At 41.2% G+C, this 26046-nt stretch overlaps 5 protein-coding genes, 1 long non-coding RNA gene and 1 pseudogene across 8 annotated transcripts; 5 read left to right on the top strand and 2 right to left on the bottom strand.

Annotated features, from left to right (window-relative positions):
- Nucleotides 1-113: 113 nt before the first annotated feature.
- tinf2 (TERF1 (TRF1)-interacting nuclear factor 2) lies at nucleotides 114-5151 on the bottom strand. Its single transcript, XM_026162238.1, has 10 exons — nucleotides 4846-5151; nucleotides 4525-4727; nucleotides 3025-3114; nucleotides 2546-2641; nucleotides 2360-2470; nucleotides 2111-2234; nucleotides 1189-2023; nucleotides 733-791; nucleotides 577-653; nucleotides 114-268 (listed from the first exon to the last, which is right to left on the bottom strand). Exons 1-10 carry the CDS (start codon nucleotides 4871-4873, stop codon nucleotides 149-151), a joined length of 1743 nt encoding a protein of 580 aa, XP_026018023.1. The 5' UTR covers nucleotides 4874-5151; the 3' UTR covers nucleotides 114-148.
- A 152-nt stretch (nucleotides 5152-5303) lies between these two features.
- cideb (cell death inducing DFFA like effector b) lies at nucleotides 5304-10057 on the top strand. Of its 2 annotated transcripts, XM_026162247.1 has the most exons (7): nucleotides 5319-5344; nucleotides 5699-5756; nucleotides 6458-6606; nucleotides 7189-7303; nucleotides 7946-8104; nucleotides 8194-8384; nucleotides 9488-10053. In XM_026162247.1, exons 1-7 carry the CDS (start codon nucleotides 5334-5336, stop codon nucleotides 9627-9629), a joined length of 825 nt encoding a protein of 274 aa, XP_026018032.1. In that variant the 5' UTR covers nucleotides 5319-5333; the 3' UTR covers nucleotides 9630-10053. The 2 variants fall into 2 exon arrangements, with proteins under 2 accessions (XP_026018033.1, XP_026018032.1); XM_026162248.1 differs by lacking the exon at nucleotides 5699-5756 and having other exon boundaries at nucleotides 5304-5344; nucleotides 9488-10057.
- A 470-nt stretch (nucleotides 10058-10527) lies between these two features.
- On the bottom strand, nucleotides 10528-14424 carry homezb (homeobox and leucine zipper encoding b). 2 transcript variants are annotated; one of them, XM_026162243.1, is made up of 2 exons: nucleotides 14029-14424; nucleotides 10528-12186 (listed from the first exon to the last, which is right to left on the bottom strand). In XM_026162243.1, the coding sequence occupies exon 2, from the start codon at nucleotides 12168-12170 to the stop codon at nucleotides 10782-10784; it is 1389 nt and encodes a 462-aa protein (XP_026018028.1). In that variant the 5' UTR covers nucleotides 12171-12186; nucleotides 14029-14424; the 3' UTR covers nucleotides 10528-10781. The 2 variants fall into 2 exon arrangements, with proteins under 2 accessions (XP_026018028.1, XP_026018027.1); XM_026162242.1 differs by lacking the exon at nucleotides 14029-14424 and adding an exon at nucleotides 12357-12586.
- LOC113018849 (uncharacterized) lies at nucleotides 12833-15793 on the top strand. Its single transcript, XR_003271862.1, has 2 exons — nucleotides 12833-13024; nucleotides 15115-15793. It is a non-coding gene; the product is annotated as an uncharacterized LOC113018849 (long non-coding RNA).
- A 1389-nt stretch (nucleotides 15794-17182) lies between these two features.
- LOC113018839 (tripartite motif-containing protein 16-like) lies at nucleotides 17183-19040 on the top strand. The gene has a single exon (XM_026162240.1). It carries the CDS (start codon nucleotides 17474-17476, stop codon nucleotides 19037-19039), a length of 1566 nt encoding a protein of 521 aa, XP_026018025.1. The 5' UTR covers nucleotides 17183-17473; the 3' UTR covers nucleotide 19040.
- A 3128-nt stretch (nucleotides 19041-22168) lies between these two features.
- LOC113018841 (uncharacterized) lies at nucleotides 22169-23159 on the top strand (annotated as a pseudogene).
- A 1420-nt stretch (nucleotides 23160-24579) lies between these two features.
- LOC113013465 (tripartite motif-containing protein 29-like) lies at nucleotides 24580-26042 on the top strand (the record flags this gene model as incomplete). The annotated part of the gene is made up of 2 exons (XM_026154387.1): nucleotides 24580-24641; nucleotides 25128-26042. A coding segment is annotated over exon 2 (819 nt), but the record flags the coding sequence as incomplete, so codon positions are not given.
- Between the last annotated feature and the right edge of the window lie 4 nt (nucleotides 26043-26046).

Consider the following 26046-nt stretch of genomic DNA (forward strand, 5'->3'; position numbering starts at 1 on the left):
TGTCAAAGCACCTGTTCAAGTTTTAATCGCCCTGAGTCAGGTTTATTTCAAGCAAATGGAAGATAAAAGTGTCCATCAGTCTCAATAGCATTTAAAAACCTGTTATTCTTTCCGACCATGTCGCCGGTGGAGGACAAAAATCATTTCATCACCTCCGTTTGTGTCCAGCAGACAATAAGCGGCGCCGGGTCATCGCAGGTTTCCAAAACTCCCTCAGGGTGGGCACGTAGGTGCCGTGTTTGGTCTTGTAGTAGCGTTTCATAAACAGCTGGGGGAGACAAAGGGATTCAAAGCACTAAGAATAAGAGTTTACTGTGTTACAGGCATCAGTTACCGCACGGACGTGTAACTTATTTTACACTGAGCTGTAAGAATTCATGAACATGTATTTGAGCCTGCAATTCATGCCCTCCACATTTTACAAAGCCACCCGATGTGCCAGATTGAAGTCCTTGCCAGGCCGATTTTACCCCCCCGAGTCTTATGCTTTACACTCCCATTTATTCTATTTTGTCTGAAACTGCACATCATTCAGGTATAATCAAAGCTAAGACTGGATATGTTCTGCATACGCACCCTGACTTTGAAGTTCTTCGTCGCCTCATCCTCTGAATCAGCCACGTAGTCGTCATCTTCTGCACCGGCCAGCACCTCTGAACAGAACAGTAAACACACATAAGCTCAAACCTTTGCAGGTGATACATTTCTTACATAATTACACCCCCCATTCACCTGTGTCACTCTGCTGCTGAGAGGGAGAGCTTCTCATGCTGTGTAGTGCAGGATGGTTTCTGTTGAGGGGAAACAACAGTAGCTGTTAACTGGTGACTAATCACGGGGGGGGGCATCGAGCTGAACTGCTTAGCTTCGTGCACTTCTAACTGAAGTCTAAAGGCAACCAGAAAACACTGAAGTACAAATGTTGATCAGTGTGTGTGATCTAGCTGCACATAGTTAAGTCATTAATATCAGACAAAAGAAACCAGAAATCTGTGGAGCTAAATCAGATGTTTTTATTGTATTCAGACAGTTTATACCATGTTTAAACGAGTTGACTGAACCACAATATCTATTTTTACTTCAAACATGTTCTTAAACAAATATGCAGCCATAGCATTACCCATATATTACTTATTCACACAGACCACAGTGCTTGGTTTATTGCCATTATGCACTTTAGTCCCTTACTCTTTGTCTTGCGAGCCGGGAGACTCTGTGTCAGACGACAGATGGCTGCTTGTCTGTCTCTGCGTTGACGTTGTGGCCGGTAACTTCCTCCTCTGCTTGTTTTGTGCCTGGTAAGAGGATGTTTCCTCTGGCCCAGATGTACTAGCCCTGAGAGAAGCAGCTGACATTTCTTCGATGACAACCCTGGGCTCCATGATCAGACAATCGACAAAAACAGAGTAGAGGTGTTGATCTTCAGGGTGATATAGTGTTTTAACACCTAGCTTTCTCATCCGGGCTGCCAGGACTTTCCTGCTGCATCCCTCTTTTCTTATAGTTTCTGCTCGGCCTTCCTTCCTCCTCTGGCCACCTTTACTCTGCGTCTGCCCGCCCAGTCTCTTTTCCACGGGTGTTGTTACACTTAGAACTTCTTCCTCCTCCAAATCGCTTTCTCCTCTGTCAGAGTTCTTGCGCTTCACCCCACTCCTTTGACTTGGGGTGCATCCCTCCTCCTCCTCCAGCTGCTCTCGCCCTTCCTTCGCTCCTTTATCGTTGGCTTTTGGCCTCTGTTTCACTGAGGTGAATTTGGAGTTCAGCTGCTCATGTCCAGCATTGTCAGCTGGACCATCACTTCTCTGTGTTCTTTTAATGCCAGAGTTCAAGACCGGGACGTCTTCATTCGATATTAGTCCAATAACAGGTGCGATAAATGAAGGTTTGCTTTTTGGCTCGGCGCCCTCAGATTCATCCACTGACAACTTCCTGGCTGCTGTCGGCTGATCTGATGGGACTCTTCCGGATGGTGGCAGAGAGAGTGAAGCCAGGATGGAGTCTCCCATATTCGGAGGTAGTGACGCTGTAAAGAGCAAAGAGCATTATCATGAGCTGACACTCAAAGTCTTCCCGTCACAGTCGTCACAACACAGATCTTATCTTTTTCAACCTGCTGACTCCAGGTGGCCAAGGCAGGTTTCATGCTGAAGTAAAATCTTCAGGAGCTGGGGCTGCGTGGCTGCCCGTGCACACTCCTCCAGGACAGGGGGGGCGTCACTGAGCCACGCTGCAGTCTGACAAAAAAATTAAATAAAACCCAAATATTAGATCAATTCTTGCACACAGAAACTGTTAAAGCAGTGACGATAAGAGCAATAAATCATGGCTAACGCTATGGAAACAGCCGTTTTCTCATTACCTGTACTAGGTTGGGAACAGGAAGCAGCTGGTCCAGTCGAACCAAAAACTCCCACAGCAGCTTCTCCAGCTCCAGGTCAAACGTTGCTCCGTAATCCACAGGAAACACTTCCTGTCAGGAGAGGGCGTGAAAGTTCATCAACAGGTGGAGGTGCTGAAGTGTGTGCTGCAGAGGCGAGGTACTCACTTTGTAGAACTTTTCTCTAATCGCTGGGTCTGTGAGGAACGTGTGAATCAAAGAATGGAAATCTCTCACTGTTCTCATTAGTTTTACATCCTTACTCTGGGAAGAAAAAGAGAAGAAATTACATTTATTTTCTCCACAATCAGGAAATCTGCAAGTAAGCAAATAAGACATGTAGATTGGTAACATAAAAATCCCCATTTGGCACATCGTCTTTTTGAATACATAATCTTTGCATCACAATGCAAGTATTCAGCTACAAGTACTGTGCTGCAACACACTATGAGCTCTTCCCTAAATATCAAAGGTTCAACTGAGCAATGTTTAATTCCGAAATCAGCTCCATGTTTTGTGGTCAGTGCCTGAAATGAATCAATCACAGAGCAGAAGGAATATGAAAACACTGAGGAAAATCAGTATCAAATTTTCGCCACAGAATAAAAGTTGTGAAAAACGGCAGTGTGATCTGTGAAGTCACTTACTGAAGAAGTTCCAGCAGGTACACGGACTCTTTCCAGGTGTTCCTCAATCACCTCAGCATCAGGCTGTGAACTGCACAGCTCCAAGATCAACTTGTTAAACAACAAACAAACAAACAAACAAACAAACAAACAAACAAAAAAAGAACGAGGTAAAGATCATCTGACTACAGAGAAACACCAGGTACAGTCCCCGCCTCCACTCTCATAGCCTCCGATAGGACCGCCATCATATTTTTGTAATTTTGCATCACTGGTGTGTTTTTCCTCTCTTCTATAAAAAGGTCTGCATGGTGTGAGAATGAGTGCGTGGCAACTGCTACTGTTGTTACAAGTCAGTTTGTGAAGTTTCTTCCCTCCTAGATATTCAAACATCAACTCTTAGTGGTGTTATTGCAAAGTGAACGTGTTTATGGACCACAGCAACTCAACCATGAAGTGTCAGACCACTTTAAGGCACAGAGCGGCGTCAACAAGTGCTGAGGGGCATAACATAGGCACTAACGTCTGTCTGCTGAAAGGTTCGTAACTGAAAGGTTCAAAGATTTAGTTTGTCTTTATGGCTTTTTTCCCCACTGGTATAAAATTCAGTCCACCTCAAGGCACTTTATACTGTAATATAAAGACCCTACAGTATTCTGGATCAAAATGAGTAACATAATCTTAAAAGTAGTGACAGTGTCTATCTCCCAAATCCAAACTGGGAACTGGTTCCTCAGAAGAGGGGCCTGAAAGCTGAAGGCTCTCCCTCCCATTCTACTTTTAAATACTGTAGGAACCACAAGTAAACACGCACTCTCACAGGGAAGTGTACTGTAGGGATAATATAAGGTCTATTAATGACAAGCTGTATGCAAGAAGAAGGATTTTAAATTCTGGATTTAACAGGGATCCAACGAAGCGAAGCCAATATAGGAGAAATATGCTCCGTCTTTCTAGTCCCTGTCAGTACTCTCACTGCAGCATTTTGGATCAACTGAAGGGTTTTCAAGGAGTGTTTAGAGCAACTTGATAATCATGAATTATAATTTTAAAGGCTAGAAGCAATAAATGAAATAAATGCATGAAAAAGGTTCACTGAGACAGAGTGCTTCCAATTTTAAAGATGATGAGCAGATAAAAGAAAGCAGTCCTGCATAATATTTCAATTTGCAATCTGCAGGACATATCCTGGTCAGAAATGACTCCAAGTTTGTTCATAGTGTTACTTTTCCTAATCGATGCTGTGCTGTCTTCCAGCAATGAGGTTAGGATGATGTGCTTCCTTTTTAATACTATGTCAAAGCCCTAATAAACATGCAAACTCCAGGCTAAAGCTGCAGAGGTGGAGACTGGGACTGTGCCATTCTTGGACACAGTACAGTGGTTCAAGCACACATTTAAATCCGATTTCCAAATCAAATCACTTTTATTGTCACATCACATGTGCAGGTACATGTGAGTGAAATCCTTGTGTGCGAGCTTCACAAGCAACAGAGGTGAAGCTTCTCCTGTTATACTCACTCTTGCTCTCAGCCCCACTGTCAGCCTGCCCTGGTGTCTCACAGTGAGCAACCCAGGCACAGCCTCACAGGAAGATGTCACGAACTCCTCCACAACCCCATACTGCATCACATCCCTCCGCTTCAGCACCTTCCACAGGGCTGCAGACACCAGACGCACAGGCGGGGCAAGCAGCTGGAGAGCAGCGAAAGGAAGGCTGGCATCTGCGCAAGAAACAAAAATAGACTACAGTACTGAATCACACTTGCATGAGCTCCTGACAGTAAAAGTTGGAAATAGTGGCATCAATCACCACACGTCCAGTTTAAACGTTACGCTTACCGCTTCCCTTTGGTTTTCTGGGGGCCATCCCACTGAAAAAGTCCAGAAGGAAACCGGCTCTAAAGTTGACGTTAGCTTAGCAACTTGGAGAGCTTCTAACCGCACTGAGCTTCAAAATAGCACGGGCACTAACACTGAATGCTGAGGAACTTATTTAGGAATAATAACACATACTAGCTCGAGTACTGTTTGGAGTCACCTGTTGATAAACATAAATGGCACTGCTGTTGTTCCCGCGATGCAAATAAAGCTCGTTCACGTCCATCAAAAGTTTGCCTTCTCGTCCTCCCGCCTTCACTGACAGGCTCGCAGTCATTCGCAGTGTTCATTGGAATCTGCCGAATGGGCGGTGCTTCAGATCAAAACACAATACTCCACCCCTGGCGTGTGTTGAAACGTTTTACACAAGCGCACCCAATCTGGTTTCAGGAAATGACGTATTGACGTTGCCTGCCAGCCAACACTTCATGATTTAAAGAAAACATTTAATGGAAAAAAGGTAAATAGAAATGAAAATTATATATTAGCTGAGGCGAGGAATACCAGAAAAGATTCATTTAGATTAATTTAATAATTAATTTAGTTTATATCTTTATAACGACCCGAAAGTGTTTATTTACTGTTTCTAAATTGCAGTTTTTAGATGATAGTTTTATTTATTAAGGCGAAAAAAAATCTGTACAAATCTACCTGATCCTCTGAAAAAAAATAACTGCCACCTAAACCTAATAACTGGTTGTGCCCAACTTGGCAGCAAAACTGCGGTCAAGTGTTTGCAATAACTTGCAATAAGTGTTTCACGTGACATTGGAGGAATTTTGACACACTTTGTCTTTCTTCTTCTTTTTTTAAGCCATTCAGAGGTCGAATTGCTGATGTGTTTTGGATCATTGATCTTTTCCATAGCCCAGGTGAACTTGTCCTTCAGTGAGTCTCATCAGGATTTTCTGGTAAAGAGCAGAACTCATGGTTATAACAATTACAGCAAGCCATCCTGAAGCAGCAAAGCAACCCCAGACCATCACACTACTACCACCACCATGTTTGACTGTTAGTATGAACTTGGAAGGTTCATACTGGTCCAAGTTTTCTCCTTTTGTGGAAAATCGCTCTCAGTATGGTTCACTGGAATCCCAAAGCCTTAGAAATAACTTTTCAAACCTTTCCATACAGACAGATGTCAGTTTGCTTCCCAGCTGTCCTTGAGTCTCTTTAGATCGTGGCATAATGTGTTACTTTTTGAGATCTTTTAGCCTACTTCACTTTGTCAGACAGGTTCTGTTTAAATGATTTATTGAACACCTTATGTCAGCCAAAAATTACAAAAAGATTACAACGCACTATAGTTATCTCCTACAACATAAAACAGTCTCCAGTATACAGGCTTACAGACCCAACAAAGCTAACACCATCTAATAATTCTTTAAAGAAAAAAAAAGAGACTTCTTAAAAAACTGTTTATGTTCAGTTATAAAAACACAGGAAACAACCTCTGAATTATCAGCTGTAGATATCATTATTCTGCTTTTCAGATAAAAGAAGGCACGTCTGAGTCAAACACAATCAATATGAACTTTACCCTGTTCTGTTCTGTATCTGAATTATCACCAAGTCCCGGGGTAAAGTCCAGCAACTGGGTCAAACACAAGCAGCACGAACACTAATACAGTGTGTGACACCAAAACAGCCCCAAAAACATCAGGCTGAGAGACGAGAAGGGAAGAAACTAACCAGCATGGATACAACATCTTCATTCATCAAGTAAGTGACAAATGAGTTTTAACGTACCAGTTAGTACACTGCTGCTGTCTACAGCTTGATACGATCGTAAAACAGGCATAAGTAACTTAATGATTCGACAGGTGTTCCCAAAAATGTACAGTACTGTGACTTATGTAAGACTGAGGTATGAAAAATACTTTTTTCTCATTTCAGATTAAAATGTTTAAGAAAAACCGTAAAATAAAATAAAAGCAGGTAAAATCAGTGTGACAATGGAAGAGTGAAATTGAGAGGATGATTTAATGTAAATAAAAATACAGATGGTGCATAAAATAGAAATAACAATAAAAAAAGGAATGTATGTGAAAATGGTCTCTATCGCACAAGGATCAAACTCACATAACAGTTTGACTCACGTTACGTACTTTGTGTAAATAACAAAACTAAAAACGGCTCAATGCAATTTAGTTGATAGATTTTGGGGTCATGTTCGGGTAATATCAGCTTGTTAATATAACCTACTGGGACACAAAACCAGCATCCTCTCAGATAAAAGTCAAACATTTGTTAAAGAGACCGTTCCATTATTTTCAAACCTTTTTTTGTCTCGTCTGTCCTCAGGTCTGTAACCAAGCGAGTGTGGTCCCCGACACAGAGACCTTTCAGAGTGTGCTGTCACAACAGGAACACCAGGAAAGGCGTCACGGCCGGGACGCTGGAGGAGCTGAAGGAGAGGGTGAGAGTGACTGAGGAAAGGTTCTCAATAGGGTGAAAATATTTTCAGCCAAAAATGTCAAAATAAAATAGAAGATTAAGAAATCTATTAAATTTGAAAAAAGAGAAATAAGCGTTTAAAATTATAAAATTAATTAATAGGGCAAATGATTTCAATGTGGCAATAAAAGAGGATTAAATAATCTTTTAGAAGATAGTTCATTACCTTAAGGCCATGACATCATCTAAAAACATGATATCATAATCTATAATTTTTGTATAGGATCACATGAAGTCATTAGTCAAATATTCACTGCCTTTGCCTGCAGAATATAAGAGGGCCAAACTGCATTTCCAAACGCCAGCTGAATATCAGCTATGTGTACAACAGCTCCACCTAGAGGCTGATCAAATGCATTTTTTCTTGCCAATTGGGTGCCATAAAAACTGGTTTATTAACTGATGATCATGGTATTAACAAAGGCTAAGACTAAGTCCTTAAGATGGCATGGAAATGTTTCCATTCAAGTCCATATCATGTTGAATTATTATTTAATGCTAATAAATGATTAAGAATGAGGGTTTGTTTTTTTTACAGCTGGGAAGTAAATATCACTAATTCATATTCTCTGTATATGACTGCTTACTGTCCTCATACTGACAGGTATGCCAGGCGTTGCTGCTCTCGCTGTCTGCTGTGTCTCTGTCTCTGGTTTGTGAGGATGACGGTACAGAAGTCGACTCTGATGAGTTCCTCATGACCCTACCCGACAACGTCATGCTCATGGCCCTGGAGCCTGGACAGACGTGGAGATCACAACAGGTGGGTTTGACCGCAGAAGCTGTGTCTGGGTTTAGGGTGTGCTTTTTGTCTCTTGGTGACAGTTTTCTAATCTCTCTGATGCCCCCCAGGGTGCAGTTGTGCCCAAAGCTCAAGACCACAACAAGTCACGTACTGGGAGAGACATAGCCCGCGTCACCTTTGACCTTTACAGGATGAGCCCCAAAGATGTGTTTGGCTCATTGAATGTGCAGGCCACATTTCAAGGCCTGTACTCAGTGAGCGCTGACTTTCAGTGTCTTGGGCCCAAGAAAGTTCTCAGGTAAGCCAAGTGAAAAGGTTAGGAGGGTAATAAAGGTTCATTTGGATATGTAGTGCTGTGCAAGCTTTCAGTGGCAGAAGAAAAATTCAGTCTTTTAGCATCAATACAGACTTTAGTTTGCACTTAATAAAAATGAACAGACAGAACTTTAGTAGCAATAACTTTAACACGTCACATTGGACTCTATAAAACTTTGGTATACAGAGGAGTTCACAGTCAACTCACTGACTGTAAGACGCCCAAATCATCACCACCTCCACCACCGTGTTTCACAGTTGGTGTGAGGTGTGTTTGCTGATAGGCTGAGTTTGGTTTTCTTTAAATGTGGTGCTGTGCATCTCCACTTTGTTCTCATCTTAAAGGACATTGTTTCAGATGTTCTGTGGATTGTTCAGATGCAATTTTGGCTTGGGCATCAAGGCTTAGGCTCACAGACCTGTTCAGTCTTTTTCAAACTCCACTGTCATTAACTTTAATATTTGACATCATAACTCAGACCTGTAGAGTCTCAGCTGTAGCTACTGCGATTTTGCAGTTTCTCCGAGCATTGCATGACCTGACCCTGAGGTAAATTTGCTGGGATGTTGCATGGTGTTATCACACAGACCAGCAGACTGCCAGAACTTCTGATTCTCAGTTAACAAAATGCATTTGATCAGCAGCAGCACAATAATTCCTATGGAAGTAGTAAGGGTGCAGTAAGTTACCTGGTTTCCTGCCTGCTCTGGCTCCAGCCTGTGTTATGTACTTCAAATACATTTTAATAGTTAGGTGGAGTTCAGCTGATCCACACGATAAATGTTATTACACAAATTTGCTTTGATTTTTCTGATATTTCTTGATTTTATACTCCCAGATTAGTACCTCAAATAATAACAGTATAACATCTGAATAAAAGGACACTAAAGAAATACTTGTGTATAAGTCTCAGTTTTCTACAGATTTTGGATTATTTAACTTTAAACTTTAAAAGAGGATAAGAGAAATAGCAGCTGTCACTCACAGCCAGCTATTAAAAGCTTAACGATCACATTAGATGTTTCTGGTTCAGGCTGAAGAATCTGCACTGACCTTTAATCCTGATAACACTGTGCTGTTCCCAGAGAAGTGCTGCGTGTGGCCTCCACCCTTCTTCAGGCTGCTGGACACCTGCTTCTCACGTCTGCCACCATGATCCGCCGCATCATCGAAGGCGCAGAGCTCTGGCAGCCGCAGAGGGCGGAGTACGCAGCCAGATGGAACTGAGATGGACCCGTTTACATGCAACCTAAAGTAATGAGGTCTTTTGTGTGACTGCTGGACCTGTTTGAGAGCCTCTCAATTTACTCTAACCCTTCAGTACCTACAGTATTGGAAAATTATGTTTTACCTCCTTAAGAAGAGGAAAAAGAAAGCACCTTGTTAAGAGAAACATCTGCTGAGGTAGCATCTGTAAATATTAACTGTGATTGTATGAATAGATGTCGTATTTTTGTAATCATATTTCAGGTTTAAAACTGATTTTTAATACTTTTTGCCTCTAACAAAGCAAGATTTAGTAAGATAGCTGGCTAACTTGTGAAATATTACCCACTTAATATCTTTCACAGCAGGGCCAGACCAGTTAAACTCCTGCACTGAGGTTTAACTGCACATTTAATCCTGGACATAGTATGTTATTATAATAAAAATAAGCGCTCTTTGGGTTTAAATTGTAAGAAATAAAAGTGTAAAATAACAGAAACTTCTGGTAGCTCATTTTCTAGACTGTCTTTAAGTATAAAACTGAACCTAACCTAAATAGCAGAAAATGAAAGAAATGTACACAGTGGGGAAAAAATAACTTCTCTGTCATTTAGCTATTAATTACTTTGGTTTAGTATGAATGACCTGCAGAGCTCTTAGTAGGAAAACATGTAAAATTTAGTGAAAAGCCCAAAATCTACACTCTCCTTCACAGTTTCAGTCCAGGACTGAAGTCTTTATTGGGCCGATTCTTTGCCCCGGGCCTTATGTTTGACACCACTGTTTTAAAGTGTCCAGTGTTGGTGTAATTTAGTGTGGATTACATGCTGAAACGTGTCTTCTTTCAAACATCCCTGTGTTTTCTGTCCGCACTGAGGAATAATTTGTGTTTTGCTGTAACTAATCAGCTGAGTCCCGCTGGAAGAGCAATAAAAGTGCTTTTATTAAGACAGTGAAAACAGCTGCACAGCATAAACAGACTAAAACTGCACCTAGAATCCGAATGAGGATCTTTTGAACACACTAACTAAAACAGCAGGAAAAACATGGAATCAGGGGGTCTGTCTAACATGGGACCTTGATAAACAAGTTGACAACTGCCTGAAGAACAGATGAACTAAAAAACGATCCAGCTGTGTTTTTATATGAGCCATAAGAGCTGTTGTGCTATTTCTACTCTGGAGGGATCTTCACATTTTTCTCCTCGCTGTAGCCTTTGTTCCCTTCGAGCATCATAATCCAGGAGTTAATGCTATTGGGCAACTTTACTTTAGTCATCGCGTTCATGTACTGCTGATACATGATGTTGCCCAGTACCCGATGGTGCTCCTCCTCATTCATCCAACGAGGCCTCCCTCTCTTAATGAAATAGCGCATGTCGGCGAACCACTGAATGACCGCCAAGCGTGGCACACCGACCAGCCTTGCCAGCCGGCTGTACTGCTCCTTGTCTGGGTACTGGCATTGCAGGAACGCCATCTTCATCATTGCCAGCTGGGCCGGCGTCTTGCAGTGGAGCCGAGTAGTAGGTGTAGGCTCTGCGGAAGAGGGGGTGTTTTTCACTTCGATGAGGGCCTTTAGTTTGTCAATATCTGTGATGAAAACGCTGTGGTCCGGCTCTGCTTGCAGATCTGCACCCTCGATTTCTTTTTTCTCCCTGAAGTCGCCGTCTATGGTAGAGCAGGGATCGCCGGCTCTCTGCAGCAGACGTGTCTGGTTGTCAGGCGCTGGAGATGCATCAGAAGTTTGGTTTTCAGCCTGGGGGCCGAGCAGAGAGCTGGGAGCCGGAGGTGCATTACTCTCCTCTTGCATGCAACTTTTGATCACTCTTGGTTTTTTTCTTTTTCTGCCACGACGCTTGGGGCATTTTTCTCCCCCACTTTCCACTTTATCCATCATCTCCTCCTTATTACGCTTCATGATCTTCTTTCCCATCTGGTCTGTTGCTGTTGTCTTTTTTCGTTTTTGTGTGCTGCTTTTTTTCTCCTTCACTGGTTGCTCCTTCATGTCTCTCTTCAACTGCTCATTAACATTTGCGCTGTCTCCTCTCACTCCTCTTCCCTTTGCATTCCCACCAGTTGCTTTCACTTTTCTCTTCTCTCTTCCGTCCTCCATTATTTCTCTCTCCGTCCCGCCTTGAAGCTCCTTCTTTTCCTGACTTGAGTTGAACTTCCTTTGGACCTCACGGATGTCTTCATAGTCCCAGCTGATGCCGTAGCGGAGCCTCTGTGCCATGAACCACGCCTTCACCTGGTCTGGGTGCAGGTGGCAACTCTCTGCCAGTTCGGCGGTCTGTCTGTGTGTTAGGTAGGGAAACCTGTCAAAGGCCTTGTCCAGCTCTGCAGCGCCGTGTATCTGTGAGTCGATCTGGTGCGAATGCACCCACACAAGCTTCCTACTCTCAGAGATCAAGGGGAAACACACCACACTTCTCTGGTTCATGCCGTTAGCCATGGGGGTAGGGCTCATGTCTGAGAAAGCTGGAGTCTCTTCACGAGTGCCAGGTGGTTTCTGACCGAGTCCGAGGAGCTCTTCATCAGCAAAGTGCCTCATCTTACTCATCTGTCGTGATGCACTCCTGAAAACAGCAGACAGAAACATGTACAACTAAATAAAATACTCTAAGGTCAAAATTACTGAGCAGGATTTTCCCAGTGCCTGTGATGAAGTATTTGATTTCTTAGATATTTGATTTGTTTATCGTGCACTTCCGGTAAGTAGCAGCCAGGTGCTGATAATCAAATGCACCTGATTAATGAGGTATCAGCAGGCGTGAGCATGTCTATAAAAGCAGAAGTTTTGGCAGTTTAATGGTCTGGAGCATTCAGATGTGTGTTAACATAAAGACTCAATCTTCCCAGGAGAGGGCGTCCCAGCAAATTCACAACAGGATCAGACCATGCAATCTTCAGAGACACTGCAAAAAAACCAAAGAGCTCCATCTCAGGCTCTACAGGTCTCAGTTAGCACGATTAATGTTAATGTTCATGACATTATTATTAGAAAAAAAACTGAAAAAGTATGGCTTGTTAGAAAGGGTTAAGGGAAAAAACTCTTCTGTCTAGAGCAGGGGTGGGCAATTCCAGGCTTCGAGGGCCAGTGTCCTGCAGGTTTTAGATCGCACCTTGGGTTAACACACCTGAATCACATGATTAGTTCATTACCAGGCCTCTGGAGAACTTCAGGACATGTCGAGGAGCTAATTTAGCCATTTAAATCAGCTGTGTTGGTTCAAGGACGCACCTAAAACCTGCAGGGACACTAGCCCTCGAGGCCTGCTCACCCCTGGTCTAGAATGAACATGGCAGCAGATCTGAACAAAACCAGAACACAAGCAACGAGGAATATCCCAAAATTTCTCCACAGCTATGTGAGAAACTGATAAGATACAGAAGACGGATAGATAGATCCCTCGGGTAGGTTCCTCCAGGAAAATGTCTGTTGCACAGTATTTTGACTATTGTCAGTCTATTGCACAGTGATTAGTTCTTAAGATGAATAGTCCAATATCTTTATTTACATTATGAACGGGCATTATAAGGTGTTATAGATAAAATTTTAAATTTTTAAAAATGACCTGCTTTGCAAGCATCCTTATAACTGTGCATTATTGTATGTAGTCTGTTTCACATTATAATCAATCCAGTCCTTTTGGCCACTTAAATGTCTTGATATTAGTGTTATATTATATTTCTTGCAGTTTTTTATACCAGATTTTTGATGTCAATGAGACATTTTGCCCACATAAACAAAAGATATATAAAAGTGACTTTGCCAAAGAGTGGCTGCAACTTCTACATGCTGGCAGGTCTTTTCTTACTCGCTTACATAATGGCTTTTGATCATTCATTAGAGACACATTTGATAGATGATAGGTCCACAAAAGTTTAATATCAGAAATCACTTTTTGGCAGATGATCACCATTTTCACCGTGGCGCTGCTAAAGTTGTTTCACAAACTTAATGGTGCTGTGTAATTTATAACAGCTGGTTATTTTATATATTTTTTTAAATATTAATTATAAAATTAACTCATACCTGGAGCTCAATTTAATCCCCTAAGTTAGTAGTACCTCAATAAGAGTAAGACATAAGACGTAAGAGTAAGAACTGAACATATTAAATACTCTAAATGTTAATTTTAATCCTTTTGGTTTCAGTGATTTAATGCCCAAGAAAGTAAGGTTACACCCAAACTGATTCCTGTTAATTACGTATTACTTTAATTAATTAAATATTACTTATTGTTTAATACTTTTAGCTAATTAACTAAACAAAGTCTAGCTAACTTAGCTAGCTAACTTAGCTAGCTAACTTTAGCTGGCTACACTTTGATGTTAGCTTGTTATATTCTGACCGGGACTGACCTCTCTAACCCGGTTATGAGTAACACACAGTGATGTTAAAAAGTACTGGTTACCTTCACTGTTCACCCCGTTGCTTTATCGGAGCACTGCTGCCTGTTTGTTAGCACTAGCGGTACGTTTAAGGCTAACTTCGGTGCACAGGTGTAGTTAGCTTAATAAAAGTATTTCCTGGGTTTGCCTTGCATTCATAAAACTTTGGCGCCCGCCAACCTTGAGAAACAACGTCAGCTCCTGTCTGATGTTCCCTTTGAAAACTGTCCGAAATATACAATAAAAAGGCGAAAAAATAATTTACAAATTCTTCCCCGAAGTCACTGGTCACATCATTAGGAACACATTGTTATTTGGCTCATGACTGAGGTTATATATGAAATGTGATAGACTTGCATTCACTTTACATATAAGGTACATCTGGGGTGCTGACCATTTTCAGTCTCCCAAATGAAATGTTCTTAAATCATTTTTTTTCCGATTTTAATTTATTAAATGAGAAAACAAAACAAAATTAATTTTTGTCTCGATGACACCCCACAAAGATTTTGAGCCAGAAATACACCTGGTTTTAATAAATATCCCATTTAAAAATATTAACTGGGACAGAAAGAAGGCAGGAAAACTGGGAGAAAAATTGCAGTAAATGGTCCCATATTCAGTCCTCTGCAACAACCTTATGGCACATGGTTTACCTGTTCAGCCAGGTAGGCTATGCTAGGAATTTCTTTTTTTAATACAGTTTTAAGAAATGATATGAAGTAACTGCCCTTGTGGCCTAACCCTGGCCACAAAGGTCAATCATTTCTTAGCTGACATACGTTTTATTTAGGTGTGGTGTTTATACTTGTAACTGTGTATTTATTATGCCTGTGTTAAACAATTTCATATTTTTTGACAGATTTTTTTTTTTTATGGGAGTGTGAACATATAGGATTAGGTTGCTACGATAAGAATTTATAGCTGACACTGGGTTATTTCTGAGTAAAGTATACTGGTGAGGACGGAGTGCAGCTCAAACTATCGCATCACACTGGGGTATGCACACTGATCAAAGCTTTTTAATTTCTGAATCTTTGGAAACAAGACCAATTCCTGTCAAAATCTTCTTTCTTCTAAAACATGTCTGACAACATACAAACAAAAAGGAGAAGAACAGATCCACAAACTATCCTCTGTGACATGTGTGCAGAGGACAGGAAACCAGCAAAGAAGACGTGCATGAAGTGTGAGATCTCCATGTGTGTCCAGCACCTCCAGCCTTTACCACCACTTGAAAAGGTGTTGTGGAACTTTGATGTCTCCTCACTCTTCTTCTACTGCAGAACCAGACAGCACCAGAGGGATGAAATAATAACTATGGAGATGAGCCTGAACAACAAGGAACTGACTCCATTTGTACGACTGGGAAAGGAAAATGTCCAAAACACGACCCAGAAGCAAGAATGGAAGTGCTCATGTGGGAAAGCTTACTACAGGGATGGTAATGGATACAGAAATAATATGTCCTGCTTTTCTTCCCAGGCTAATTGTTCTTGTGGAAAAATGATTGGTGGTTCATGTGTCACAGAAATGGTTTGTAAACTCTGTTAGTTCAAACTCTGCTGATCATTTAGTCATTTTCTGTCCCTGTATGAATATCAATGTAACTGACTGTCTTTCACATTCATAAACTGTGAAGACATTGTGCTGCTTCAGTGATTAACTTGTTGTGCGATGTATCACATATGAAAGTAATGTAAATTAAAAAAGTAAAACAATTTTGTTTTTTTTGTTAATTAAAATATTCTTAGCTCCAGTGTTTGCTTTAAATGTAGCAACAAATTCTTTTAGTTTGAACCGTTTCTACTTTATTTCACCTGCAAGTTGAAGACGTGTGTCTCCATCTGCTGGTGGTGCTCTCACATTGTTCACACAGCTCTTCGGTCTTATTATCGACAACAAAGAAACAGCTGTTGTTTTATACAATGTAAATGATCTGATAAATAATAAAGTGAGTATACTTTTAATATATGCAATGCTTTACATATCTGAGTAACTGAAGCGAGAACATTGCATTTTCATTTGTGTTAATTGGACAAAAGAAAGTTACTGAATTTGCCAGTTTAAGTACACCTTTGTCAGTATAAAAGTAAAGCAAATCAATCTGCATTCTATTGGTTTTAATTAGTTTGAATATTCAAAACTGAAAAGACTGAGAGACCAGGCTGCAAAATACTACGGGTCTTATATAAGGACACAAAAACTGATAAGATTTTGTCTCATTAGATAAGAGCAGGCTCATTGTTTCACAGTAACTTGTAGGCACATACAGGGAACTATTGTTCTGCCATAAAGGTTTATAATCTACAGGCAGGGCGGTCAGTTTCCAACAATCTGATAAATACAGTTGTTCAGTGCTGACAGGAATCCTGCCTCAAACATCAAAGCCTTTAAATAATCACCAGGTATTGTGACTTTACATTAAAAATGTTTTTCCTCTTTGTTCTACATGATAGAAAATAAGGGCAGCTGAACGCCAGTGAATGAATGTCATCCATAAGCTACATTATGGTAAATTAACAGTATTTTAATGTCAGCACAACAATGGAAAAATTGCTCTGTGGATTTCGTAATTCCATGTAAGTCCATGTCTTTTCTACCCTAAAAGTGTGTTTGCCAATCAAACTCTGATCATTTTTTCTAACACGTCCATATTTCTGCAGTTAAACTTGCCTGCCTGACTCTGCCTGTTCGCTATTTGTTTTAGCAGTGCAAAGTGCAAACTAACTTCCAGATGATCCAAACTGTTGTACAGTGCTACTGGATTTATAAATAACTGAGAGACCAGGCTAGAAAACACTTCTGTTCATTGAACTGGAGTCAAACAAAGAGCAGCAGAGATTCTTTAAGGACTGAATGACATTCAACAAATCAAATCAGGAGATCCAGATTTAAATAAACATCTAAAAACACCGGCCGATCCATAAGCTGTTCTGTGTGAAAGAGGAAAGAAAACCAGCAAAGAAGACCTGTATGAAGTGTGAGAACTCCAGTATCCTCTCTGTTTCATTTAATGATGATGCTTATTTTGGAGCTAAATGAAGATGTGGTTCTGTACAAACATATGAAGTGAGAAAATGTGAATATTAAATAGCTCCTAAAATCTTGTGCTAATTATAACTGGCTTATTGCTGCCTGGATTTTATAGATTGCTTATTCAGTGTTTTAACATTTTGAGTGTTTCCTGTCAATCTTGGAGGAAATGAAACTGAATTGCAAACATTATAAAACAGCTGCAGTCACATTTGTCTGACTCCACCCCTTCAGTGTGGAGTTTTCAGGGAATTGAAAGTGTGGTGCAGCGCTCCTGAGCAGACTAAGCAGGTTGATCAGAAACAGGCAAGAAAAGAGCAAAACTCAGGAGTTCATCAAATTCCAAATTTTTTCTAAAAGAGAGTTGACAAGGACTTTATTCAACACTGAATTATACTCAACAAATCTAAGGAGGACCTCCTGCTGGAAAACATGTCTGACAGTATACAAACAAAAAGGAGAAGAACAGATCCACAAACTGTTCTCTGTGACATGTGTGCAGAGGACAGGAAACCAGCAAAGAAGACGTGCATGAAGTGTGAGATCTCCATGTGTGTCCAGCACCTCCAGGCCCACCTGACCACACCTGTGTTACTGCAGACTCATCTTCTGACTGAACCCATGGCTTTATGTGGGAACACCAAATGTTCTCAGCACGGCAAGCTCCTGGAGTACTACTGCTTGGACGACATGACCTGTGTGTGTGTTTCCTGCGCCATTGAGGACCAGCACCGCCTACACAATATGAAGACCTTCTCCACAGCCCACAAAGAGCTCCTGGAGAAGCTGAAAGCTGAGCAGCTGATCTTACAGGAGAAAACAGACGATGAGAATGTGAGTCTGGAAAAGTGGGAGAAGAGTGAAAGAGAGAAGCTGGGTCGCTGCAGTGTGCGTCTGATTGAGGCTGTGACTAAGCTGCGTGACATCTCTCTGACCAGCGTCCAGAGCTCAGTCTCTGCTCGTATGGTGTCCCTGAAAACCAGCAAGAGCAGCATGGAAGCAGCACAGAAGGAGAAGGACACCTTCAGTTTCCTGCAGATGTATTCTCAGGTGCATCAGGATGTGGAGAAGGCCAAAGCTGTGGATCTGAGTAAAGGGCTGGAGCCGGGCAGCCATCGGGACAAACTGGTTGAGGAGATGAGACAGAATGGGGAGAAGATGGTGAAGCAAGCGTCTCAGTTCTGGGGATCATTGCTGACTCTGGTTGATCCTGAACACCACCAGGAGCTTGTTCCCACTGGTTCAGACCTGATCTTTGAGCCACAGTCTCTGGGTCCTGGCATGTTGCTGTCCACTGACAACAGGAAGGTTTTCCACAATAGCTGGCTGGGACAGTGCTGTGCAACTCTTCTAATCTGTAGTACCAAGACAGCCAGCAGCTTTCAGAGGTGGGTGGTCAGTCTGTCCGAAGAGTCTGATTGGACGATTGGTTTATGTGATAAAAAGTGTGCAAAGAACTTGAAGGATGGAGCTGTGTATGGACTGTGCTGGGAGGATAAGCAGCTCAGCAGCCTCACAACAAAGAGATGTAATACAGTTTCCCATGTTTCAGATAGATCATTCAGAATGGATGAATGGGAAGAAACACCTCTGATTAAAACAGTGAAAGAATACATGGTGTCTTCATTATTAATCACATATCAGGGGGAGAATGGAGAAGAGCCTGTACCACGACCGGAAAAGGTGGAGGTGTTGTGGAACTTTGCTGCCTCCACGCTGTCCTTCTTCAGAAGAACCGGACAGCACCAGAGAGAAGAAATAATCACAATGAAGCTCAAAGAAAGCGTCAACATCCAGGACCTGACCCCATTTGTCCAACTGGGAAAACAAAATATTGACGGCACGACCCAGCAGCAGGACTTGAAGTGTTCATGTGGGAAGGTTTACTACTGGGATGGTAACAGGTACCGGGATCATAGTTCTGGCTACTCTTACCAGTCTACTTGTTCCTGTGGAAAAGTTATTGGTGTCACAGAGATGGTTTGTAAACTTTGCTAACTGGGGCTCTGTTTTTTTTTTTTTTTTTTTTTTAACCAGATGGATATAAATTTAAGTGACGGATGAATTCAGTGAAGAATCTTCAGTGATGAATTTGTGAAATGCAAACTTTCAGTGAACAAAATTCAAACCAAACTTAAAATGTATATTCACTTGCATGTTTTTCGATTTCAATAAGTTTTTATCTTTTGCATTTGGTTCCAATGTATCAACAAAGTCTTTTAGTTTTAATTTTTCTGCTTAATTTAATCTGCAAAATGAAGATGTTTGCGTCCATCTACTGTTGGTGCTCTCGTACAGCTCTCTGGCCTTATTGATGACAACAAAGAAACGTGTTGTTTCATTCACTGTAAATGATTTGATCAATAATAAATTAAGTTGATTTTTTTTTATTGTGGAATGTTTTTATTTGATTAATTAAAGTGTAAACATTGCAATTTAACTTTTTGTTAATATAAAAAAAGGAATTTTACCCAAATTTGCCAGTTTATTATGCATACCTGCTGTCTGTGTCCAAAATGAAGCCCATCCTAAAGTTTATCCTTTAAGATTTGTTCGAAGTGTTTAACTGAGTGTCTTTTTAGTCAGGGCATTCATATAACTCCATAATGAAGATAGTTTAACTATATAAGACATAAAGCAAAACATTTTGGCATTATTAATTTTATCCAGGTGCACAGTAAACACTGTAAACTGAGCATACACCTCACCAGATTTTGTCTTATTAGATAAGACGAGGCTCATTGTTCTACAGTAACTTGTAGGCACATACAGGGCACTATTGTTCTCCATAAATGTCAATAATCTACAGGCTGGGCTGTTGATTTCCAACAATCTGATACTGCAATAAATACAGTTGTTCAGTGCTGGCAGGAATCCTGCCTCAAACATCAAAGCCTTTAAATAATCACCAGGTATTGTGACTTTACATAACATTTATTTTCTTTTTTTATACATAATAAGAAAATAAAGGAACCCAGCAAGGGAATGTCATACATAAGATATTATGGGAAATTAATAAATTCAATCAATGGCATCTGATCACCCCATGTTAGTGTTGTTCCTACAATATCATAATGACTGCAACTGACCAATCATGTTGTCTGAGCTGTTCAGTTAGCACTTGACAAGAAAACTCTCACTAGAAAACCAACATAAAAACCCCTAAATTTGGCTAACAGAAAACATAACTTGATAATATGGTTCTTATATTGTATAAATTAACAAAGAAAACACTTGAAATGTTCACCATTAGTTTCAGAAAGAGGTTAGGATACAGAGTCTCTTTAATTTCATGAGTACACGCTGTAAATGATTTAATCAATTATAAAGTCATTGGAGTTTGAAGTTGTGAAATGTTTTTATTTACTGGATGAAATGTAATGTGAGTTTTTGAGATATAAAAACTGCCTTTTTTTTAAAAGTTTAGATACATATGACAAAAAAGAACAAGTTTACATAAGAGCAATTTGAAATGGTGAAATGAACTGTGTGAAACTAAATCCTGTAAAATACCCACACTGAAGGACTTCTGAAGCTAACATGAAGGTTATAATCACTACAATAAATCGATTGAATGTCTCGCTCGTAAAAGAAAACACACACTAACTTTGGTTTGAACAGGAGCAGCTGAACCAGGTAAGACAAAAGTATAAATAGATTCAACAACATTTGTGGCTTTAGGTACAGATGCTTTTGCTCATGCAAACAACCACATCATCAACACCTCCTGTTGGTTTTGATTCTCAGTGTTCTTGGATCTACTGTCAGCTGTGGAAAATGTGCACACTGAGCAAGGAAATGCTGGGTGTAGGTACAGTAAGGACAGTATGGAGACCCTTCTTTTGGCTCGGTGCTGGGGGGTGGGACATTCCTGGGGCTGGTGTTTACCAGGGCTGTTATAGTGTGCAGAGTTCTGATGCTCTTACCACCCTTGCAGTCAATGCGGCGCTCTGTCCGAGGTGCTGATTTACACCGAGCTTCACTATAACAAGATTCATATGTTGTCTCTTGTAAATTTAGTTCATAATCAAGCCAATCAGGGAAATACGGGAAACTGGGAATAATAATCCGCATAGAACCTCATAAACTCTGCCTGCATGTCCTGAGGCAGCTTGGTGAGCTGCCGTGTCACATGGGACACACAGTTAGGTTCAGTCTGGCCTGTGAGTCCAAGCTGATCTACCATCCAAATAAGTGTACTCACTTTCAGTGCGAAATACATGCACCCACTGGTGTCACCACATGCAACGTTTGGGGCTTCCATGAGGTCAGCAATTTTTGTGAGAGCTATCTGGTGAGGTTACCCATACTGGCCATTGTATCAGTAGAAGATTGTGGGGAACTGGTGCATGAATCTGCTATAAATAGTGCTTCCTCATATTGCAGATGATCCACCAAAATCTGGTACTTAAAGTGCTCTGTACCATCCTCAGGCAGTGGATTTTCCAGGGCAACCTTGAGTCTGGCAAATTCTCCCAGCCAGAAAGCAAAGCATGACCATTACTTTGGACAGCTGGTGGGAATGACAGAGGTCGATACACAGTGTCATCTTGCATCAGTTCTTCTGTGCATATCCATCACCTGTCACTACAGCCTACAATTATCCTCCATCAATCTGTGAAGTACCTCCATGAGCTTAGGTTCAGTTTCCAGTCCAGACCTCCTCCTGGAAGGTGCAGGTGTACTTTGAAACAGGTGGTCTGTGTGATTAGGCAGAGGTGAATATTGAACTCCAGTCTTCAGCCCTGAGTTGATGACTGAGCGGAGTCATCCAGCTGTATCTCTCTGATAGTCTCTCCACACTGACAACAGGAAGGTTTTCCACAGTCAATGGATGAAATTTTGTTCTTCCCACATGTTCTTCATTAAGAGTACACTTTCTGTTCCTGACTTTAAGACATGGGTGATCAGCATTTCCAAAGGCTGTGACTGGACCATTGGTGATTGTGACGGCACTTATAGAAACTATATAAAGGATGGATATGTCTATGGCCTACGCTGCAGAGGTAACCAGCTCCTCTCTCTCACAACAGAGTCTAATTTGGTTATGAAAGAAACTCCACGTGTAATAGTGTTTGGGATGCTGATGAGGAAACACTATTTATAGCAGATTCATGCACCAACCTTATGGATCTGAGAAAAGGGCTGGAGCCGGGCAGCCATCGGGACAAACTGGTTGAGGAGATGAGACAGAATGGGGAGAAGATGGTGAAGCAAGCGTCTCAGTTCTGGGGATCATTGCTGACTCTGGTTGACCCTGAACACCACCAGGAGCTTGTTCCCACTGGTTCAGACCTGATCTTTGAGCCACAGTCTCTGGGTCCTGGCATGTCACTGCCAAAGACAACAGGAAGGTTTTCCACAGTCAGTGGATGAAATTTTGTTCTTCTAACTTGTTCCTCATTAAGGGTACACTTCCTGTTCCTGACTTTAAGAGATGGGTGATCAGCATTTCCAAAGACTGTGATTGGACCATCGGTGTATGTGACGACACTTATGCAACAAGTATGGAGGATGGATATATCTATGGCCTACGCTGCCAAGGTAACCAGCTCTTCTCTCTCACAACAGAGTCTAGTTGGGTTATGAAAGAAACTCCACCTGTAATGGGGTTTGGGATGCCGAAAATTGAAACGCGCCAACAGCATTATAAGGTTTCCCAACAAGTGATCAACACTGCAGATGGAAATGTGGAACAACAGATGAACAGACCACAAATAGTGGAAGTTGTGTGGAGCTTTCCAGACTCATTATCATTCTTCAGCAAGATCGGGCAGCACCAGAGAATAAACTTACTCACAGTAACAATCAGCTCTACCAGCTCAGACCTCAAGCCTTTTGTTTGTCTCCAGGGTTTAGAAAAGGAAGCGACAAATAAGTTCACCTTCAGTTCAACGACATCTCCATTTGGAGGATTTTCACAACAATATCAGAATCAGTCGAAATGCTCATGTAGGAAGTTTAAATCTGGTCATGGATTGTATTATGGAACATCTTTAGGCTCCAAGTCTTCCCAGTCAATCTGCTCTTGTGGAAAGATTATTGGTTCCCCACCAATCACAGCGGTGCTTTGTGAACTTCTGTAAATAACACCCATACTGTTGTCCAAAACCCACGTCACCACGTTTCTTATTGACCACCACAGTTTTCAGTTCCTCTTAAAATGCTGATCATCTGTAAACGAACATGTGGTGCTGGCTGTGCAAAAGTCTTATTACTGCTTAAACTTGCAAAGAAAGTCTAAAGTAAGTTTGGTCATCATAAATGGTGCAACTCCAACAGTCTTGAGCTACTTGCTCAAGACAGACTATAGCTGGCTTATTGCTGCCTGAATTTCATCGCTTGCTCACTCTGTATGTATGACATGTTTCTTGTTAATCTTGAAGGAAATTTAACTGAATTACTAACATTAGAAAACAATTGCAGTCAAACTTGTCTAACCACTCCTTGAGTGTGGTTTAGCAGTAGTGAGATAATATCGCCCAGAGAATTGAATGTGTTACAGACTTAATACATTGACCAGTAACAGGTTAAATAAAAAGAGCGAAACCCAGTTATTCTTGAGGTTCATGGTGAATTTCATTAAAAGGGAGTCCAAAGCAATAAAGATTGATTTAAACACTGACTTATATTCAACAAATCTAAGGAGGACTTCCTGCTGGGAAAACATGTCTGACAACATACAAACAGAAAGGAGAAGAACTGTACGAGTGGGAAAGGAAAATGCCTGACCACGATCAAAGTTACTGAATTTGCCAGTTTATTAAGTACACCATGTCAGTCTAAAAGGTAAAGTAAATAACTTTGGATTAACTTTTAATTAGTTTCAATTTAAAACTGAAAGACTGAGAACCAGGCTGGAAAATACTACTGGTGTTATATAATGACAAAAACTTTGTGTCATTATATAAGACAGGGCTCGTTTTTCTACAGTAACTTGTCAGCACATACAGGGCACAATTGTATAAAGGTTTATGATCTAAAAAGTTTATAATTTAAAATTTAAAATAGAATAACAATACGGAAATAATACGAAAACATTACGACGTAATCGGGCTCCGAAGGAGGAGCAGCCCCTGAATTTGGACACAGTCCAGCTCTGTAAAAACGCAGTGATTTCCCTGGTTCAGTTCTCGGTAATCCGACGAGTCTCATGTTGGATCTCCTGCTTCTGTTTTCAAGGTCATCCACTTTCAGTTGGAGTTCCTGACAGTTTAGTTCAATAACAAGTGGCCTCCCAACTTGTTAGTGAGGAAACCACTTCCTCAACTTTACTAATACGAGATTCTGCTGAGGTGAGGCTCTCGGAAAACACTCCGATTGCACCTGTCATTTCTTCATGTAAACTTTTCGCAGGTAAGCTGTAAAATGCATTTTGAGCGACTGAATTTCATCCAGAACATTAGTCTCGGTCGGTTGATCGCTAGCGTTATCTTACTCCATCTTCGGTTTCACGGTCGTTCTTAGCATCGTCGAGTCCATCTTTTCCGGTTGTTTTCAGTTTATGATCGGCATAAATACAGCTTTTTGGTCTTATTAATGACAACAAAGAAACACAGCGGCTGTTTTATACGATTTAAATGATCTGATAGATGATAAAGTGAGTATATTTTTAATACATAGGATGATTTTATTTATCTGATTGACTGAAGCGAGAACACCGCGTTTTCATGTTTGTTCCTATGAAAAAAGAAGAAAGTTAGTCAATTTATTCTGTGCACCAACAAACTGATACTGAAGTAAATCCTGCCTCAAGCATCAAAGCCTTTATATAATAATCAAATATTGTGACTTTACATGAAAACTTTCCTCTATTTTACAGATAGAAAATAAGGGCAAGGGCAGTGAAGGGATGTCATCCATAAGCTATATTATGGCAAATTAACAGTTTTTAATGTTGGCTCAACAATAGAAACATTGCTGCCTGGATTTTATCATTTGATTGCATTTTATTACAAGTCCATGTCTCTTCTACCCTAGCACAAAAGTGTGTTTGCAAATTAAACTCTGATCTGTGTTTTCATGTTGGCACGTCCATATTTCTGCAGTAAAAGTTGCCTGACTCTACCTTCTCTATTTCTTTTAGCAGTGTAAAATGCAAACCAACTTCCAGATAATCCAAACTGTTGTACAACACTGAGTTATATTCAGCAAATCTAAGGAGGATTTCCTGCTGGAAAACATGTCTGACAGCATACAAACAAAAAGGAGAAGAACAGATCCACAAACTGTTCTCTGTGACATGTGTGCAGAGGACAGGAAACCAGCAAAGAAGACGTGCATGAAGTGTGAGATCTCCATGTGTTTCCAGCACCTCCAGGCCCACCTGACCACACCTGTGTTACTGCAGACTCATCCTCTGACTGAACCCATGGATTTATGTGGGAACACCAAATGTCCTCAGCACGGCAAGCTCCTGGAGTACTACTGCTTGGACGACATGACCTGTGTGTGTGTTTCCTGCGCCATTGAGGACCAGCACCGCCTACACAATATGAAGACCTTCTCCACAGCCCACAAAGAGCTCCTGGAGAAGCTGAAAGCTGAGCAGCTGATCTTACAGGAGAAAACAGACGATGAGAATGTGAGTCTGGAAAAGTGGGAGCAGAGTGAAAGAGGGAAGCTGGGTCGCTGCAGTGTGCGTCTGATTGAGGCTGTGACTAAGCTGCGTGACATCTCTCTGACCAGCGTCCAGAGCTCAGTCTCTGCTCGTATGGTGTCCCTGAAAACCAGCAAGAGCAGCCTGGAAGCAGCACAGAAGGAGAAGGACACCTTCAGTTTCCTGCAGATGTATTCTCAGGTGCATCAGGATGTGGAGGAGGCCAAAGCTGTGGATCTGAGTAAAGGGCTGGAGCCGGGCAGCCATCGGGACAAACTGGTTGAGGAGATGAGACAGAATGGGGAGAAGATGGTGAAGCAAGCGTCTCAGTTCTGGGGATCATTGCTGACTCTGGTTGATCCTGAACACCACCAGGAGCTTGTTCCCACTGGTTCAGACCTGATTC

Source organism: Astatotilapia calliptera, chromosome 3 (assembly GCF_900246225.1).
Source record: "Astatotilapia calliptera chromosome 3, fAstCal1.2, whole genome shotgun sequence".
NCBI classification, from domain to species: Eukaryota; Metazoa; Chordata; class Actinopteri; order Cichliformes; family Cichlidae; genus Astatotilapia; species Astatotilapia calliptera.